Source organism: Lingula anatina, chromosome 1 (genome assembly GCF_051362555.1).
Source record: "Lingula anatina isolate TDL-2025a chromosome 1, LinAna3.0, whole genome shotgun sequence".
Classification (NCBI taxonomy): Eukaryota; Metazoa; Brachiopoda; class Lingulata; order Lingulida; family Lingulidae; genus Lingula; species Lingula anatina.
In genome coordinates this window covers 65,519,837-65,538,559 of record NC_141767.1, presented here as the reverse complement: position 1 = coordinate 65,538,559, position 18,723 = coordinate 65,519,837, and the positions used below count along the sequence as shown (strand labels likewise).

The 18,723-nt window shown below is 35.4% G+C and overlaps 3 protein-coding genes across 4 annotated transcripts in view; 2 read left to right on the top strand and 1 right to left on the bottom strand.

Moving 5' to 3' along the window:
• The first annotated feature begins 57 nt into the window (after positions 1-57).
• On the top strand, positions 58-8,572 carry LOC106181043 (putative GTP-binding protein 6). 2 transcript variants are annotated; one of them, XM_087007865.1, is made up of 11 exons: positions 58-162; positions 3,105-3,711; positions 4,203-4,301; positions 4,693-4,784; positions 5,011-5,192; positions 5,501-5,590; positions 6,078-6,189; positions 6,518-6,638; positions 6,848-7,056; positions 7,620-7,768; positions 8,137-8,572. In XM_087007865.1, the coding sequence occupies exons 2-11, from the start codon at positions 3,243-3,245 to the stop codon at positions 8,297-8,299; spliced, it is 1,686 nt and encodes a 561-aa protein (XP_086863991.1). In that variant the 5' UTR covers positions 58-162; positions 3,105-3,242; the 3' UTR covers positions 8,300-8,572. The 2 variants fall into 2 exon arrangements, with proteins under 2 accessions (XP_086863991.1, XP_086863994.1); XM_087007868.1 differs by lacking the exon at positions 7,620-7,768.
• On the bottom strand, positions 8,493-18,438 carry LOC106181044 (protein SSUH2 homolog). The gene is made up of 13 exons (XM_013565294.3): positions 18,313-18,438; positions 16,510-16,656; positions 14,870-14,926; positions 13,831-13,977; positions 13,631-13,709; positions 13,058-13,187; positions 12,786-12,846; positions 12,081-12,205; positions 11,504-11,673; positions 11,316-11,408; positions 11,011-11,113; positions 10,337-10,441; positions 8,493-9,738 (listed from the first exon to the last, which is right to left on the bottom strand). Exons 2-13 carry the CDS (start codon positions 16,526-16,528, stop codon positions 9,592-9,594), a joined length of 1,236 nt encoding a protein of 411 aa, XP_013420748.1. The 5' UTR covers positions 16,529-16,656; positions 18,313-18,438; the 3' UTR covers positions 8,493-9,591.
• The window catches only part of LOC106181040 (uncharacterized), a 33,360-nt gene continuing 33,055 nt past the window's right edge, over positions 18,419-18,723 (top strand). The window contains exon 1 of the mRNA XM_087017345.1: positions 18,419-18,554. Coding sequence (XP_086873471.1) covers positions 18,423-18,554 — 132 coding nt within the window. The 5' untranslated portion in view covers positions 18,419-18,422. The remainder of the gene's footprint in view (positions 18,555-18,723) is intronic.

Sequence of the window (18,723 nt, the reverse complement as noted above, 5' to 3'; positions counted from 1 at the left end):
CTGCTCTTTATGATGTAATGGCAAAACAAAATGCTTGCTAAGACGTATTTAAATATTTTACATCGTTCCGCTTTTGAGAACGTGCGCGCTGTTATTTTGACCTCTCTTAATCTCAAGTGTAAGGTCGGCATACAGGGTCGGCAGGTTAACAAGCTCGCAATGGTATTAATCGCTGTCTTTATCATTTCTGTATCTTTTTTATTATTGGGAAGGGTGGGGGATAGTAAAACAAATACACCAAATATACTGTTGGTGCTTATCTTTCTGTACTTATGCCCTTAACCAACCCCTGTAAACTTACATGAATGCATGTACTGTACAGTACTACTCAGTACTGTACATGTACATATCTTTGATTTTCAATGTTTTTTTTTTTTAATTCTAAATTTAACTAAAGTACATGTACTACACAAAAATGTTGTAGTTCATTTCCGCACGTTAATACACTTGCAAATGAATTAATTGGACGGCTTTCTTTTTATACCTTTCAAATGTAATGACAGCTGAGCTCATTTCAGGGTAGCACGAAAATTCATGCGTTAGCGTTGACGATTCTGATACATGTATGTGCTGGCTGCACAGCCAGTACATATCAGAATCGTAAATAGGAGTGCTAACGCATGAATTTTCGTGCTAATTGTACCACCAGCGTAGGCGCTGGCGGTACACATGGTTTTAGTCCCGACCTGTATGTTCCGCCGGCTCCGCCGGCTCCTGCGGCTCCGCCGGCTCCTGCGGCTCCGCCACCAAGTCACCGTTACCGCTTCTCCTCCTAGACGGTAAGGGCCTCCATACCCATCTCTTGGATTTAGGTCACCTATAATCTCAACTCGTTCCACGTAAAATTTGGGCTTTGTCGGTATTGGGGTCTAGGTGTGGCACTCATTGCAATGCACCCTTGTCCAAAAATGGCAAAATTAAATGCTAATTATCTCCCCTACAGAAGGAATTATGGGAAAAATTTCTACAGACAGCTTTCCAAAAGTCATATGTGTAGATTTCAAATATGCCCTTGGATTTGACCTTTGACCTTTATTTTAAGGTCAAACGGGCCAAAATTTTCAAAAAAACAAAATTTTTGCCGAAAAAAAATTATTTGCAGTCTTATTCAGACACCACACAGACTTAACTAATAATATTAATGGAAAGTGTTACCCTTCAGGTCATCTTTCATCTCCGTGAATTTGGGGTCAATCGGTGCATTTTCACGGGAGTAGCGGCCATAAGATATCGAAACTGAAAACTGTCTCTAATTCGGGAACCGTTAATGCTAGACACCCATTCTTTTTTGCATTTTGTAGAGCATGTAAAGCCCAACACTGGAGGTGGTCTCCGTTTTTTTGTATTCCATACGGTTTTCGAGTTACGCTGTATCAAAAAGTACATATTGGTGGTGAAAGCAAAATGTGCAGTACGGTAATGGATAATAAATTTTGAACTCCGGAAAAATAAAACATAAGGCTTGGCAAAGCAGACAACTTGTGGTCAAAAATGACATTATTTCATCAAATTTGAACATCTGGAACTTCAGAGCACCTCCCATTTCAAGAATTTTGACCAAAATGACCTTTTCTTTATTTTAATTAATTTTTTTTGTAGGAAATTTATGGCACATTATGGTAACTCCAAAATTATAACATTTAGTCCCTTATATCTCCAAAACTGGCAGAGATAGGTCCATAGTTACTATTGAACTTGAATAGGAAGTCATACACTGGCAATCTAAATGTGACCTTAAAATTGACCTTTGACCTACTTTTCACCATGAACTGAACTTTGCAAATTTTGCTTCCTTTTTATCTCCAAAACTGGCAGAGATAGGTCCATAGTTTCTATTGAACTTGAATAGGAAGTCATATACTGGCAATCTAAATGTGACCTTAAAATTGACCTTTGACCTACTTTTCACCATGAACTGAACTTTGCAAATTTTGCTTCCCTTTTATCTCCAAAACTGGCAGAGATAGGTCCATAGTTACTATTGAAGTTGAATAGGAAGTCATATACTGGCAATCTACATGTGACCTTAAAATTGACCTTTGACCTACTTTTCACCATGAACTGAACTTTGCAAATTTTGATTCCCTTTTATCTCCAAAACTGGCAGAGATAAGTCCATAGTCTCTATTGAAGTTGAATAGGAAGTCATATACTGGCAATCTAAATGTGACCTTAAAATTGACCTTTGACCTACTTTTCACCATGAACTGAACTTTGCATAGTTTGCTTCCCCTTTATCTCCAAAACTGGCAGAGATAGGTCCATAGTTACTATTGAACGTGAATAGGAAGTCATATACTGGCAATCTAAGTGTGACCTTGAAATTGACCTTTGACCTACTTATTATCATGAACTGAACTCTGCTAATTTCTTTCTCTTTTAACTCCAAACCTGGCAGAGATAGGCCCATAGTTACTATTGAAGTTGAATAGGAAGTCATATACTGGCAATTTACTGTGACCTTGGAATTGACCTTTGACCTACCTTGCCATGAACTTAACTTTGATTGTACCATTTTTAGTAATATATATATTTTTTGCATATTTTGAAAATTCTTGTTGATTGCATTTTTACAGCTTGTCAAGCACAAGACTGGTGGCTGTGTTCCTTATTTTGTATATGTGGGGGTCTATATGAATGCGCTTGCTCCAGCTGGTGGTACAATATTCGGAGGCGGTATCGCCTCTCTGATCCTCTAGTTTCAGGGGTAAACATAAAGTGAATTGCAAAAATAATCTATACGGCTAACGATATCTGAAGAGCAAAAAATCACTAAAAAAAAAAAAAAAAACAAAAATCAAAGGTCTTTGAATTAATCAGTTAAGTTTGATGGGCATACTACATGCAAAAGAGGATGACAACATGTTGTTAGCCATGGTAATGGAGAACCTTAAGATCGAAAATGTTTCATGAGGTATTTTGTTGGTTATAGGCTATTGTCAGTTAGTTGCGTCCCCAGGCCATAGCTTTTGTCTTACTAATATGGGAGTTTAACGGTACAACACTAGTAAAAATTTCTCTTTTGATTGATCTCTTTCCTTCCTCTGTCCCTATCTCCCTCCCGTTTTATGATATATAAACCTCATTTCATGTTTTTTTTACAGGAGTACTGAAGTGGAATGGTAAAGTGAAGATGCTTCATACATTTAAAAAACTTGGCAAACTATGTGATGTTGGCTGCCCTGCTGCAGTTACCTTTCTGAAGCACACCTCTAGTACATGGTCTATTTGTAGGAATACAAATGCATGTATTATGGACATATAGAAAAATAACTCTCACTTTTTGTCCTGTCAGGAAAAAATGGCAGGCTGTCAGAATGTACAGCAGTATTCTCTCAAGTAACAATGTTCCCTTCTCTGCTACAGTGAATCTGCTAAGTTTAAGACATTCACTATTGACGTTAGCCTGTAGTTCCATAAGCTCCCTGGGCATAGACAACTTAGTGTCTTGGAAGACGGAGAAAAGGAATGTGCTTAAAAGTAAACATATTTCACAAAATCCTAAAGGATCCTCAACACATAGTTACTCTAAACTATCTTCAGCTTCACATTGCTTTGAGTGTCTTGATCCAAGCTATAGGCACTATAAAATAAACTGCATCTCAAGGGCTTTTGCAACGTCTCAGAAGTGCTTTAAGAAAAGGCTGAAGACAAGCAAAGAGAGAGATAACCATGAGATATTTGATGATGTTGATGACACAGATATTAAAGGTAAAACTTTAAATTGTTTCTCAAATTAAACATTAAATGTAACCTAGTAGTGAAAAACACTGCTGTATGTTTTTCTTAGAATGTAACAATTTAGATTTGTTTTAGATATCTGAAAGCAAATGGGGATGTTAATTGTATTTCAAAGCACTAAATTGCAGCCAGCACAACATAACTTCTAAGATTTGCTTTTGCCCCAATTGGCTTGATATATATTTGCGTTTAATTTATGAATTATATTAAAAAAAAAAAAAAATTAAAGCAAACCACTGTACATATGCAGATGTATGTAAACTCTTTAAAAATCCCTGAAATACCTGTAAATCCAGTGTCTTGTTTTTAAATTTGGGAAGGTTGGGTGTGTGGGAGGGGCAGTGTAGGGGTGGGGGGTGGGGAGATGGTTAAAGACTAGCTCTTCTCCCACCCTGTTTGTGCCTGCAAGATTGAAATGGGAAAAACAAGCTGTTAGATTCCCTTTCCTTTATATATCCCAGATATAGTTGATGATGAAGTTGAGAAGAGTCTACCAAGTGTTCAGTTGCAGGACTACATCCTGCCAGAGGGAGGGCAGCAAGTGTTTGTGATACAGCCAGGTAACACATGTACTAGTATGGTGACGCATTTCCATTTTCTTTTTCTTTTAGCATGAGTTGTACAATGTACATGTATATACATGCCTGTAAAGGTATATCATTTTATGGTTTTCCAAGTGATGGTGAATAGGCTTCAGAGGGATATCTGTAAAATTTTAATTTTCATCAGATGTCTAATTTAAATACTTATATATAATCATCTCTTACTACATAGAAATATGCCATGATATGCATATTTTTTCATAGTGTAAAATATAATTTTGGCTGTTGTCTAATCTTTCTATTCAGTCCATTAAAGTTGTGTTTGGTTTCAGAGAATGTTTTTATGTATGATGTTGCATCACAGGTCAAATCATTTCAATGTTAATTGGACTGCAAAATCTATTTTCAGTGTTTAGTGGAAGGGAGAAAGCCCCAGTGAATGAGCTGACAGAGTCCTGTGAACTGGTGGAAACTCTGGATAAGTGGACTGTTGTGGAGAAGGTAATGGAAGAAAATACATAATTTGGGCAGAAATTGACTGAAGATTTACTTGACGTATCAGACACAGGTACAAGGGAAAAAAAAAAACTCACCAGTGTTTTTAATTTATTGAGTATGGGCAAGGTTGCCAATTTTTAGAGTAAGTACATGTAAGTACTTAAAAAACAGTTATATATATGTAAAAAAATTGTCAGATTAGTAAAGTGTTTAGTTTGGCATCATGTAGGCCATGTATCCTGTGCAGAGAGGGGACAAAAGTCAGCTGTTCAGCATTGGGGTGATGGAAAAGGTGACAAAGCACCTCCAGTCATGTCAAGATGCCTCTGCAGTGTTTGTTAGTTTAAGCAGGTTGACGGGGACACAGATAGCCACCTTACAGGACATCTGGCAGTTACCTGTGTATGACAGGTAACCTATATAGGGCACCTCTAGTGTGGGCCAGTAGGTTACAATTAATGTCTTGCTAAAGGGATATTTTAATAAAAATTAAAACTTTAAAAAGTTTCTTCAAGGTACTGGTATACCAGTAGAGATGTGTTTGTCTTTGAATGTATATTTAGGAAATGTGCAAGGACAGAATTTAAAACCAGACTTACCAGTAAAATACAATATTGATATCAGCTAATAATTTTGATGAAGAATCGGTGAAATTGGGTTGGTCTGCGGACCAGAAACACAGACATTTTTTAATTGACCTTTTTATAATATCATGGTAGGTACACCATAGTGCTTCAAATCTTCAAGATGAATGCAGTGAGTAATGCTGCCAAACTGCAGGTGGCTTTAGCTGAGATACCATACCTCAGGTAATAGTTACATTCCAATAAATATACATAATTCTGTGCACATATAGAGATACTGGTAACTCAGGTCCTGATGCTTTACTAACTTGTTTACATACCTTTTGTACATACGTATTGGTAGTGTATAGGCACTGTACCCTAGGAGATGCAGGCAATTTACTGGGTACCTGTACATTGGTTCCAATAGGTGACCATAAAAGTTATTGTCGAGCCCTGTACTCATTCACACACTTCTTAAAATTACAAGTAGTGTACAGGCACCAGGGGCGGATTGAGGCCATCTTCTGGGTCTTCCGGAAGACGGTCAGATTTTCAAGTTTACATTGACGGGTATCCAATTTTTGTGTCGGAAGACGGCCAAAAATGAAGGATAGATCAACCAAGGTAATTTGGAATACTGTCAGAAAAGACCCCTGGGCACTGTACCCCAGGAGATGCAGTCAATGTATCGCTGAGTACATGCACATTGGTTCCTGTGATGTTGTTCTAGGACCCAGGTGTGGGCTCTGTCCCCGGGATATTATGACCAGCAGAAAGGTGGAACCTCTTACATTGGAGGCAGTGGGGAGAAACAGATAGAACTCAGCAGACGTTTCCTGCATGTAGGTAATCTTTTCTATTTTGACTGTCCATTGGCTATGGCTATAAAAATTAAAGAAATGATGAAATATGTTAGACCTGTAGCTAGTAAAGATAAAGGGTAGTCTTTTACTATTTATTTAATATTTTTATCTTTCCGCTTTTATTAATGGCATAGAACCTAGATCAAATTTTGATTCAGACTGGACCATTTTCGGACCAAAAGGGTGATTCTTTGAATCTACCCTCTGAACCTCCTGCTCTATATGCAGGCCTAAAGCGGGAAGTGTATTGTAAAGTACAAGTAACTGCATTTGTTGTTAAGTCAATCACTTTCATTATTTATTTAAGGAAAAAGAACTGAAAATCAAGAGAGAACTTGCAAAGCTGTCCTCACGTAGAGCTGTCATAAGGAGCAAGAGGAAGAAAAACAAAATTCCAGTGGTTGCTGTTGTTGGTTATACTAATGCAGGTGCAGACATTCAATATGGTCTTCCATTGATATCTTAATAGAAATTCAAGTAAAAATGAGAGGCTTCCTTAATTTCCATATTGAAACCTCCAATTTTAACTATTTTGTTTCATATTTATTATTAATAGGACATCCATGTGCAAGCTATGTTGCTGGCTAGTGTAAAAATGGCAATTATAATTATAGCTTATGCCTACAATTATTTCTAGGGAAGACAAGCATTATAAAAAGCCTTACTCATAGTGAGCGACTGCAGCCTGAGGACCAGCTATTTGCAACACTAGATGTCACTGCTCATGTTGGCTGGATAATGCAGCGCATGTGTGTAGTGTTTGTGGACACTGTGGGATTTATTGCCAACATTCCCAGTGGACTTATTGAGTCATTCAAAGCCACTCTAGAGGATGCCAAGGAGGCAGTAAGTACATGGACCAGGCTTAATTTTTTTATGACTCAAAATTAATTTTTTAAAAATTTAAACTTTATCTGAGTTCCATCAGCAGCAGCATCATTTTGCTGAATCATGAGTATATAGTTTGGTCATTTAAACAGAACACACCTGAGGCATAATGGATTTGCTCATTCCCTCCAGTATAGTGGTTAAAATAATGTGATTGAAATATTTTTGTTGATTGCAAAAAATGATTTATTTTTCAAATTACCAACTAACCAATCCCATTTTACAGCCTTATAATTAAATTAATAGGTTTTTTCTAAAATGTGTTTCTTTTTTAAGTCCATTTCTGTTATTATTATTATTATTATTATTTATAAGAATTTTTAAATTCTTATTAATAATAATAATAATAATAATAATTCTTAAAAGAATTTTCAGCTGTCTTTTTGGACCCATTGTAATGAAGTTATTGTAAGGCAATACTTCATTATCAAATTATTTGAAAAGACGAGCTATTGTAGAGTGCTGGGCAACAATAGAAAGTAAGAGTTAGTGAGTCAAATTTTAGCTCTTTAAATCTGCAGGATCTTCTTGTCCATGTGTTGGATGCTAGCAGTCCCAACTTGGAAAGCCAGAGATCTGTAGTCATGGAAACTCTTACTTCATTACATTTGCCACAGAGACTGATAGACAATATGATTGAGGTGCATAATAAGTGTGATAAAGTGCCCAGGTATGGATTCCTCCACAACCATAGGAAAACACATTCATGGTCACAAGCTAATAGTATCAATAGATAATAGTAACAATAGTTATGACAGCATGAAACTTTTCCATTTGTATTTAATCTATATACACAGAGGGATTGTGCTAGAGCCTATAACTATATAAATATAATTGGATCAAACTTTGAGTACTGTACAGCCAGTCTGTTAAACATTATAAAGCTTTATTATAATATTCTTATTATGGTTTGTCCAGGTAAGCACAAAAAAATGATAAAGAGAAAAATGTGTTTTTTCCTCTCATGCAATTTCAGTGCCTCAGTTATTTGTTTTAACTAGTGCCTCAGTTATTGTGCACTATATTTCATATCTCCAGCTCCCTACTGTCTCCACTCCCACCCCAGGCTGTATATGTGTCTGCCACCACTGGCACAGGACAGATAGCACTACAGGAACTCATGGAGAAGAAGATAACAGAGACAACTGGCAGAATGGTCAAACATTTCAAAATACCAATGGGAGACTGGCAGCTTAGGTAACACATTGTCTGGTTTAGATTACATTGCATGGCATTTAAAGACAGTTGCTGTAAATCTATATACAACTGTGGACAATTTTTATCTTCTAGCAGTTCTTTTGTCATGGTTTTTTTTTTCTTTAAGCAATATATAGGGATTTGAAAATTTAAGTTGGCATTTGCACTTTAAAGATACAATGTTGATACCACACTAATTGCAGAGGAATAAATATTTATTTCTGAACAGACAAGCAATTTCCACATCAAGATGAAATAAAAATATGAAGTCAAAAGACATATTTGTTCTCATGTTGACACATTTTGTAAGAAAGTAAATACATGCTGATGTACCGGTATTATGCTTATTGCACAGTTGAAAGATCTATAAGGCACTTAATGCAAAGTGATAAAAATAACATAAAAAGTCAAATATATAAATCTGTAAAAGGAGACAGTGCATACTTGCGTGTTACACTTATTGCACAACTGTTGAATGAGAAATTTCAGGTACTCTTAATAATATCCTTTTGATTCTGAAACAGATAAAATAATACTTTTTTTTTTCAAAAATAAAACTATGCTAAACAAATAAATATCAAAGTACACAATTACACCTTTCTTCCCAAACCAATGCTTCTAGATAACAAAAATATTTAAACTGAAATTTATGGCACAAATCAATGACAAATCAAGGTTGCAATCTGGTGAAAGACTACATTAAAAGTGATAAAGCATTAAACAGATGACTTCCCTTAATAAGACCTATAATACATTTATGTAAGAACAATTTGAAAAAGATCACTGCCCCCCTCCATTACCCTAGGCTTAATTTACCTAAAATTAATATATGTATAAAGACTATCTAGGTATTGCATATAATCTGATGCTCAACTACAAGAGATATCACAAATGTCAGACAGGACATAACGACTACAGACAAACTTTGATAACTTTTTGATTTTGGTTCCACATCCATTCTTCATCTATCGTCAAAATCCACCTTGTTATCCATAATCATATATAACAGCAGTAAACTATTAGCTCTAGGCATAAAACATTCCAAGTCACACAACATGTACTGACCATAATAACTTACAGATTAGTTGATTTTACATGACAGAAATTTGTTATCCAATTAGAGCCTCACAGTACTAGTGCAAGTCCTTAAACAGACTTCAAGCAAACAGCTTGGCACTCTAAATTAGACACATTCTCTAACAAACATCATATATTGACCACAACTGATTAAATCAGCTTAATGCACCTGTACACTGGGCAGTTTTGACTCTTTCCAACTGACAGCTTTTTAAGTTTCTAAAGAATTTGACAGCACCAACAACATTTCTGGGGATAATCTGGAGCGTAGACCTTCCTATCGTTACCATACACCCAGAAACTATACTCGCCACCATTCCACTCGTACTTCCACTGTGACACTGGAACAGATTGTAACTGGTGCCTCTGAAAATAAATTAGTGTGCTGGAGCATACTGGATGTCAACTTAACACCTTTCCTTGTAAAAAAGGTTGGAGTGAAATACCCCTCGATTCAGGTCAGGTATTAGTACATGTCACCTTCTTAATTTCAAATCTTCATTTAAGCACTTATAAAACACTGACTCAGTGGCAATTTTCATTTAAATCTATCTTAACTGAGCCAGCCAAGTGTGCATTCAGCATGCAGATTTCGTCCAAATGTGCATCTAGTCATGCAGATTTCATGGTTCTATAGAAAAGCATGTGATGTGGCTTAACATTTGAAATTTCTGCAGTCAACTTAAATCAAACCACTGAAATTCAGACTCAACAAGTGAGCAATTATGAAAATTAGAAGATGAAGAAGCTGGTGTGTTATGTTCATAATGTCAGCCAATTGCAAGTGAATTGGCAATAACAGAAAAACTTAATAATTAACGTACAGAGTATAGGCACATTGTGAATGAATCAACTGCAATTTTTCATGTAACTTTCAGTTTATAAGATATCACACAAGATTTCTAAGATGATTAGAGTATAAAAGTGTGTTTCTTAATAACTGCAGTAACATGAGAAAAATCACCTGCATCAATATGGTGGCATCCTGGAACTTTGCATTATGTTCATCACACAACCTTTGGGAATTCCTGCACAGTTCACGTTCTGGGAACTGGGATATAGGCCACACCTGGAGAAGAAGGATGAAGACAGCATTATAGAGGGGTTGCTTATTGTGTTAGGTGTGACCACTGATTGTGTTTAAGGTAAATATTCTCTAGTGTGGCTGCTGATTTAATTATTAGTGAAAACTGAATGAATTTAATCATAAAGCTGCATATGTTGACAGCAGATTTTGTTGGGTGTGACTGCTGACTGTATTTCTGATTGTGATGCCAGGGAATTATGTGGTATGAAATGTGACAGTTGTGTTTGGTGAGCTTGCAAGACCAGTTGTGGGCACTACATTTAAGCAAAATGATTCAGTGACAGTGTGAAAATTTTGCAGTGAACCAATTTCAGAACAAATATTATAATGCCAATAGGCCTCCTTTCCTCACTTAACAAGTAATACTTTACAAAAAATTGCAACATCAATCAAACAAAGACAAAATTTTACTATGACATTATGCCAGAATGGTGAATATAACAGGCTATATTAGTGAGGACCACCTCCATTCACATCAGATTTAAAGCTTACATATACACTTATTGGTTGTATTAAATCCAAAGTAATTTAAAATTAAACAATCCATATACCCTTGGTGACGTCTGCTCAAATATGATGAAGCCCTGCACCTCCACCCCTAGCTTCTCTGGCATCTTGGTACGCTCTAGGATATAGTCACTTTTATGATTGGCACTGAAATACAGTTAGCACAAAATATTGATCTCATCAGTCACATGTGACATCAAAAGGATTATTTTCAAACATAAGGCAAATATTTGTTCAGAATGCTTTACCTTATCAATTTGTAATTCAAAACCCAAAAATTATCAAAATAATTTCATCGATGTCATGAGTTGCATCTAACGTAAATGAAGATTGTTAAGGTTGCACTTACAATTCTGCCTTAATTTGAATAAACTGCTTCATCTTCTTGTACCCATCACAACGATGGCACTTAAAGCAGCCATCTTCATGACACTTGGAACAGCTAAAAATAAAAAAGTTCAACATAAAATTCAACTCTATTGATTTCCCTCCACTACCAATACCTTTTAATTAGAAATATCTACTCTTGTAACTAACCTGTCTTTTCCTGACCCTCCACACTGATTGCAGTGTTCCCTCAGTTGGTGGCCATTGAAGTCTGTCTTGGTAGTGTGACCTGTGCCATGACAGTAGAAACATTTGTTATGGCCATGTCCATGACACAGTCTACAGGGGGTCCAGCCACGCCCATGACACAGGAAACAGTCCTAGAACATACAATTTATATTACTTTCAAAAATATCAGATTTTGGTAACTGATCATTAACTGTAATTCACTGTGGCTCTTTCTGCTTATTCCTTTAAGCTCTGTAACGTTAACCCTAGTACAGAAACTCACTGGTAGTTTTTACAGTCACAAAGGAATTTTTTTACATGGTGGTTGTCATTTAGACAGTGCACACCATAATGCTGTCCTAATCCAGATATAGAAATGGGGTGTACTCACTTTTAAGCACCATTTCAACACAATGCTAAAAAAATGAAAATGAGAGCTCTAGACCCAAAAAGAGAAAAAAAATATTCCACAAAACTTTTTCACCGCTGTTGAAAAAAGGGAATTCTGGGAAAAACACAAGCATCATCTCTGCAAAATGTTTCCAACCTCACTCTGTACCTTAATAGAAGTAGTAAATGGCACCACAGCAGTCTTGGTCTCTCTCTGGAACATGGCACTGGGGTGTATCTGAACCTCCCAGGGAGACGGCGGGTAGCCATCTTCTTCTGTGTCAACAATCTCACCTGACGGGATAAAACAACATCTCATAACTTTTCAGTCAATTATATGACACTATCTACCAATGTGCACAAATGTTCTGGGAATAATCATTATTCATTAATGAAATGATGTTTGAAAATTGTAAGCTTCTATGGTGACATTATTTGACTTTAATCTAATATGCAGGACAATTTATCGCAATGTGTCATATATATTTTACGACCAATCAATAAAGTTGTATGTTTAAGTTATTTCTATACACTTTTTGCTAAATAGAATGGTACATATAAAGCACATGGACACAAAAGAAAGGAGACAAACATACACTAGCAACAATAATTCATGTTCAGTTATCATTAAATATATGGAAAATTAAATTAATGCTATTGATTTCCAGTGGAAATTACTTATCAAACTTGCACATCAGGTAATGAAATCATATAGCAGAAGTTTTTTTCAAATATGAAGATTATATTATGTTGACAAACAGTACAAGTTATTCCAGTTTGTTTATCCAAGGGTGTGCAAATTGACTCACATACCCCATAAAAAGCGTTTCCAAAACCCAAAAACAAAAATTCTGATATCAATCACTGTACAGACCTCTGTAGGGCTCCAGCTCCCATTTAACAGTTCTTTTCTCTGTGAAAGTTTCCAACTTGTACTAAAAAATTGGAAATAAAATCTTCAATACTTTCTAATGATTTTATAACTAAATGGATGTTTACTACTGGTATTGAATTTGATATACTGGGGTATATTGTGCTTCAAAGAAATAATCTTCATATGTTGGTATGCAAAAAATACTTTAAACATCCAGCATATAGAAACTGTATTCATACAGATTTTTGAGCAATAAATCCCAGTGCACCTACATGCAAAGCACTGGAAAGAGCAAAATTGGTGATCTTCATTTCTTGTGCTGCAGATTTCCCATAACATTTGTGCTGCCTGCAGTGGTCCAGTAAAGCCTGCTTGGCATCCTCTTCTTTAATAACTGAATTGCTGCAAATGAAAAACACTTTAACTTGTATGCCTTCTGATAAAAAAAGTTTTTGAAAGAAACATGTACAAGTAACCACAAATAATAAAACTTTGACTTAAAAAAGTATTAAAAAGTGAAAACAAATGTTATAATTGTTATATTCTTGATCAAGGGCATAAATAAGACTATTACAGGTGATAAGTATTAGCACCTATAGTATAGCTAGCTTACAGTTTTCTTGAGGATCTCTCAGTCAAGAGGACCATGCCTGATCACTTCTGATACATTCTAATTATTATGTCATGTTTCACTACACATCACCAATGGGAAGGATGCTCATTTCTCCCATTTTTCTATTTTTTAAATGATAACCAACAAAACATTTATATAAATTAACACTTTTCTGAAAGTAAGTTTCCCTTTTTTTATACCAAAGTGCCTGCAGAATATCCATTTCACTCACCCTCCATACTCCTCCTTTGGCTTCTCCCTGGAGCCAACAATGTCTATAAACTTGGGTGGCGGAACAGTGGCCGCATAGGCTTGAAACAGAGGTAATGAAGAACAAGGTTACCAATATGTATAGTAACAAAAGACTTACATATCCATACAATATGAAAAGTTGATAATCAAAGTCTTAAAAATACAGTGATCATCACTCACCATCATCTTCCACGTGAGGCACATACTCGTAACCTCTAAACTTTTCAAACTGGGAAGGATGTGGCACATAATGCTCATTCTCAGACTCGGTGGTGTGCAACACTGACTGAAGTTCTGCAAGACTAGGCTTGAATTTGGGACTCCAGGCTGCAAATATCACAACACAGTTATGTGTAGAATTATAACTACTTAATTTTTTTCCCTTTTTTCTTTTTTTTACTGATAGTCCCCAATTCATCTAAAGATGTTTTTATTTTCATCCTGTTTAGATTAAGTTCAACAACAATTTGCTATATTAATTTGCCAAGCCTTTCAAATTTTCAAGGAAGATTCTTCAGTAACGAAATGGTAATATAATACTTTTTCCTTTTTCTAAAAACAGATTAAAATAAATATAGTCATTTTAACAATATCAACAACAAAATAATAATAATTAAAACAATAATACAGTAAACACAAGCCCAGCCTGGTAACACATGGGTTATGCCTAAAGCTAAATAATGAAGTCGAATAAGACTATGTCCAAAAAAAAAAAATGTTCAGCAGATATTACCATAAAGGAAGCCCCACTCCCCCACCCCCAGAAGCAGAACTATACACAAACAGTCTTACTACCACAAATGACTGCAATCAATATGTCAACATTATCCTTACAGCAAATTACAGCTACCTCAAATGCCTCTGTGTTAATTTAAAAAGGCTTAAATGTATGTCTATAATTTACATTACTTAACCCTAACTATTGCAAGCTGCTTTTTGTGGATTACCTGAGAGCAACTTAACAGTCATCAAAGGGGCTCATGTGCATTACATTTAAAGGTTACCTTGCAGGCTTTACAAACGAGTTCAATGATTATACATATGCTCCAGGCTTTTCTTCCTTTAAATGCCAAAATGAAACATTAATATGACATCAACATACTTAAACTCTGAGTATGACTCACCAGACTTGCCGACAATATAATTTTCTCCATAATCAAATGATACTAGTGGAAAAAAAATTGACCGAAATAACCACAACTTGTGGTGTAAAACTCACGGATATTTTCTCCATCTTGAAATCTGACTTGATGCTGATATCCTGCAGTAGGGGAGCCTACAAAACATCATTGCAGGTGACATTAAAATAATTAATACACTACGCACAGAATAATCCAATATGAAACACATAGTACACAGTAAAGCCAACTCCAGTGATATATCCAATATGAGTAAATGTCAAAGCACATGGTGGCATATAACATATAAAATACATAAGCTCTAATAATACTTACACTGGAAAATTTACCACTTTTAGACAAATATATCATTCATTTTGTTTTAAATTTTAATTCAGCAATAATAAATATTACCCAAGAGTTAGCCCATTGATGTACATAGTTTATACATTATATCCCCCTGATATAAAACATACTGCATAACAGAGTGATAATTATATAATACATCAAACCAGGTGATACAACACCTGCAGTATATTAAAATGAGTGATAGTTCATATGAAACCAGGATATATCAAATTAAAAAGATGCCTTTCTATCTTATGATCCTGGCAGTCAAAAGATTTCCAAAGTGGAGATCATGGGGAGGTGATAGGGTGATCAGCTGAAGATCACCAAAAGAAATTGGGCATCTCCATTCTAAAATCTGTCTATATGTTCATGGCAGTAGCATGGAGATGTTTGGTTTCTATGGATTGTTTTGGATAGAAAGCCCCTACAGTCATGTCATTTACAGGAAAAAACACGCACCAATACCCCCAGCTCTTTACTTTATGAAAAAGAGCAAGAGGCATCTGCTTGAAATCAATGCCATTGATTTTCATGAGAGCATGTAATGGTGCTTTTAAAGCCAAGCTCTTACTAGTCCAAGTTTCAAGAGAGTGTAATGATGCTTTTACAGCCAAGCTCCTACTAGAACAGGTTTCACAAATAACGCCTGATTTATCTGAAGACACATTTGAAATGGCCAATTCAAGGTGCCAATCAAGAGTATACTTTAAGTTCTTTGGAGTATAAATAAATAAATAAACTAGAAAAGCTCTCAGAGAGCAAAAACCTCTGCTAAGGCAACTCAGTGCTCATCATTATTACTTATTTACTAATCGATAACTACCAATTTCTAATAGACTCTAATTTAGCATACTAGTAATTCTGACCTATAATAAATATGTTTTTAAAATCTGTCCATAACTTCTTGAGTTAAGCTGTTAACTATAATATTAAACAGACCATCAAAAGCAAAAACATGACCTCCTTGGTGAAATAAATAAATAAATAAATAAATAAATAAGCAAAGCATGCAGGTGCAAAGACACATTTCCAACAGGATTATAATGACTAATAATAGACTAATCTGAACCCTACATACATAAACCCACACAGGTACAGTTCAATAATACAGGTGTAGCCATGAATTTGACATTTTCTCTACTCTCCACACTTGTTGGTTGAGTTGGAACTGCAAGCATTATCCTTGCAAGATGCCTCACTCACATTTTTTCTCTTTGCTAAACATAAAACTATTGCAGTATGATATGAAAGAAAAAATAATGCCCGCAAAATGTACAGTTCACCAGTATACAATGTTTTCAATCCATATTTTTCCAAAAGTTGCCTAATTACAACTTGATTGACCCACTATAGCAATTTACCAACAGAAGGACAAGCAGCAAACATTTACCTGAATTTAAGTTGTCCATTTGGCTTGTGTTCACCACGCAGTTATCACATACCAGTAGCTGTTGTCACTATCACACGGAGCACATGCGTGACATCATTCCTGTGGTGCCACACTCAGCATCTGACACATCTATTGGAAGCAGATGATCTTTAAAACAAACAGAAAAAAAATCGATAGCAGCACCATGAAACAATACTTTTGAGTACAGTTCACTGGATCAGTCTGTAACAATTATTGACATTGGTGCTGCCAATATTTCTAGTGCGGGAAAATTCTATATTTGTGCCCCAAGCATGGGTGCATGCATGCACTGTAAGCCTATTATCCTTGATACAGATAACCTGCCCCTCCTAGGCCTGTACAGGGAAAAATTAAAAGAGAGAAAATCAATCACAGCCGTTGAAATAAAGTACTGCATAAAAGTTCCTTTGGACTGGAAAATATCACCTAAATGTCTTTAGCAGTGTTTTGAGAGTAAGCAATATATTGCTATAGTCTTTAATGAGTACTTTTCCTGCAGCAAAAAGTTAGGGTGTAGCCAAAAGATTTAAGTGGGCATACACTTACATACAGATGTATTAAGTTAAGGCAACAAGATAACAAACATATCTATAGGTCAGGAAAAAGATGAAATCAAAAGATGAAAGAAACTAGCACCATGCTAAGGACGTCTTATTTTTTTCTGTATAAAATCACCTTGAATATGTAAATACCTTATACTAGGTAAATACTTCCGGCATACTTGCACATAATACTAAGCTTCATAAAAAAAGAATAATTTTTAATTATTAATTTACACACCAACATATATCATCATGCCAAAAATGTATATTGCATCAGTTTTCACCTGATATGACCTGATGGCCCTACATTGAAAATCTAATGCATAGACTATCGTTAATTTTGCACACTGTTTGATCACTATAGATTGTGAGGAAAATAATAATAAATCAGAATAACGATCAGTTATTGATCAGTTTTTGTTGTTCGTGCAGTCAGGTGTGAAGGTCAGCTGAAGGCATGAAACAGTTCCATTTAGTTTGGTTGAAGTTTTGTAAGACATCTCAAGTATATGAACAAAGAAAAGGAAATTTTGGGCATTTTTTTCTTACTTTTTTTTTCTTGCTATTTTTTTGAGAGGGGGAGGGGGTGAATATTTGTCCCTTCCTAATTCCCCAATATGTTATTAATGTTAGCCTATAGGTCAAGTGTATAAAGCTTTAGGGCAAAATTGTATCAATTTAATTTTACCATAATTGCCTACATAAAAAATTCTTTAATTCACTTTACTTTACTTTACTTATATCACAAGCATTTCTCTCTGTTTGAGTAAATCGTAAACCAGAATTGAAACTGTGCTCATTCCCAGCTCCTATAATTGTAACATATTTCGAGTGTCTTTAACATATATAGACCTAAGGGTTAAAAATCAAGTTAAGCAACTTTTTACTAATTTTTAAAAATACAAACTGTAACCTCTTAAAAATGGCACGTACGGGTACATAGTAAATGGTATGTTCCACTTCAATATCTTTTGTTCTAAATGAGGCTTATTAATAATCATACATGTGCATATGTGTGGCTATCTGTGCACCAAATTCCAAGTATCTAGCATTATTAGAAAAACAAAAACATGAGTGGACCTTAATAACGTAATAAATATTTACCACTGGCAGTACTGTATGTACTGCAGTAGGCTAGCCTCTGAAGCATCAAGAATGAAACTACGAATTTTTTCATTTATCATTAATTTATTTCTTACTTGGAAACACATGCAGGTGTTCATTTGAATAGTATACTTACTGCATTTTAAAGACTACCAATGATTACAAAACAAGTCTGAAATACAGAAAAGCCTGCTGCAATGAGCGGCATATGCACTTCACTTGCCAAGATGCTGAAACTCTCTAAATATGGAGGTAATAATCGACATTGTTTATAGAAAAATGGCAGCATGCAAGGAGCTAAATCCTCGGGAAAATTTTATCCGAGAATTTGAGGAATGGCAGGCAGAAAATGCCAGCGAAACCATATTTCTGTTAGAAGTAAGTATGTGATTCAGTCTTTGCACCAATAATGAATAGTTTTTAACAGCGTTTGGAGGTAAGAGTTATGATGTAAAAGAACGACGTCAGCTGATTTGACTTTTGTCATTCTTCCTGAAGAGTCATTCACGAGTAAACTGACAGAAAGTACAAACTGCATATCCCACAG

Coding starts and splice junctions, on each gene's coding strand:
- LOC106181044 (XM_013565294.3), bottom strand. Junction 11,114..11,315: donor ATTCAAATTAAGGCAGAATT/GTAAGTGCAACC, acceptor ACTGTATTTCAG/TGCCAATCATAAAAGTGACT. Junction 10,442..11,010: donor TTGAGCAGACGTCACCAAGG/GTATATGGATTG, acceptor CTTCTTCTCCAG/GTGTGGCCTATATCCCAGTT.
- LOC106181043 (XM_087007865.1), top strand. CDS start 3,243: ATGCATGTATTATGGACATATAGAAAAATAACTCTCACTTTTTGTCCT. Junction 4,302..4,692: donor AGTGTTTGTGATACAGCCAG/GTAACACATGTA, acceptor ATCTATTTTCAG/TGTTTAGTGGAAGGGAGAAA. Junction 7,057..7,619: donor TAGAGGATGCCAAGGAGGCA/GTAAGTACATGG, acceptor TTAAATCTGCAG/GATCTTCTTGTCCATGTGTT.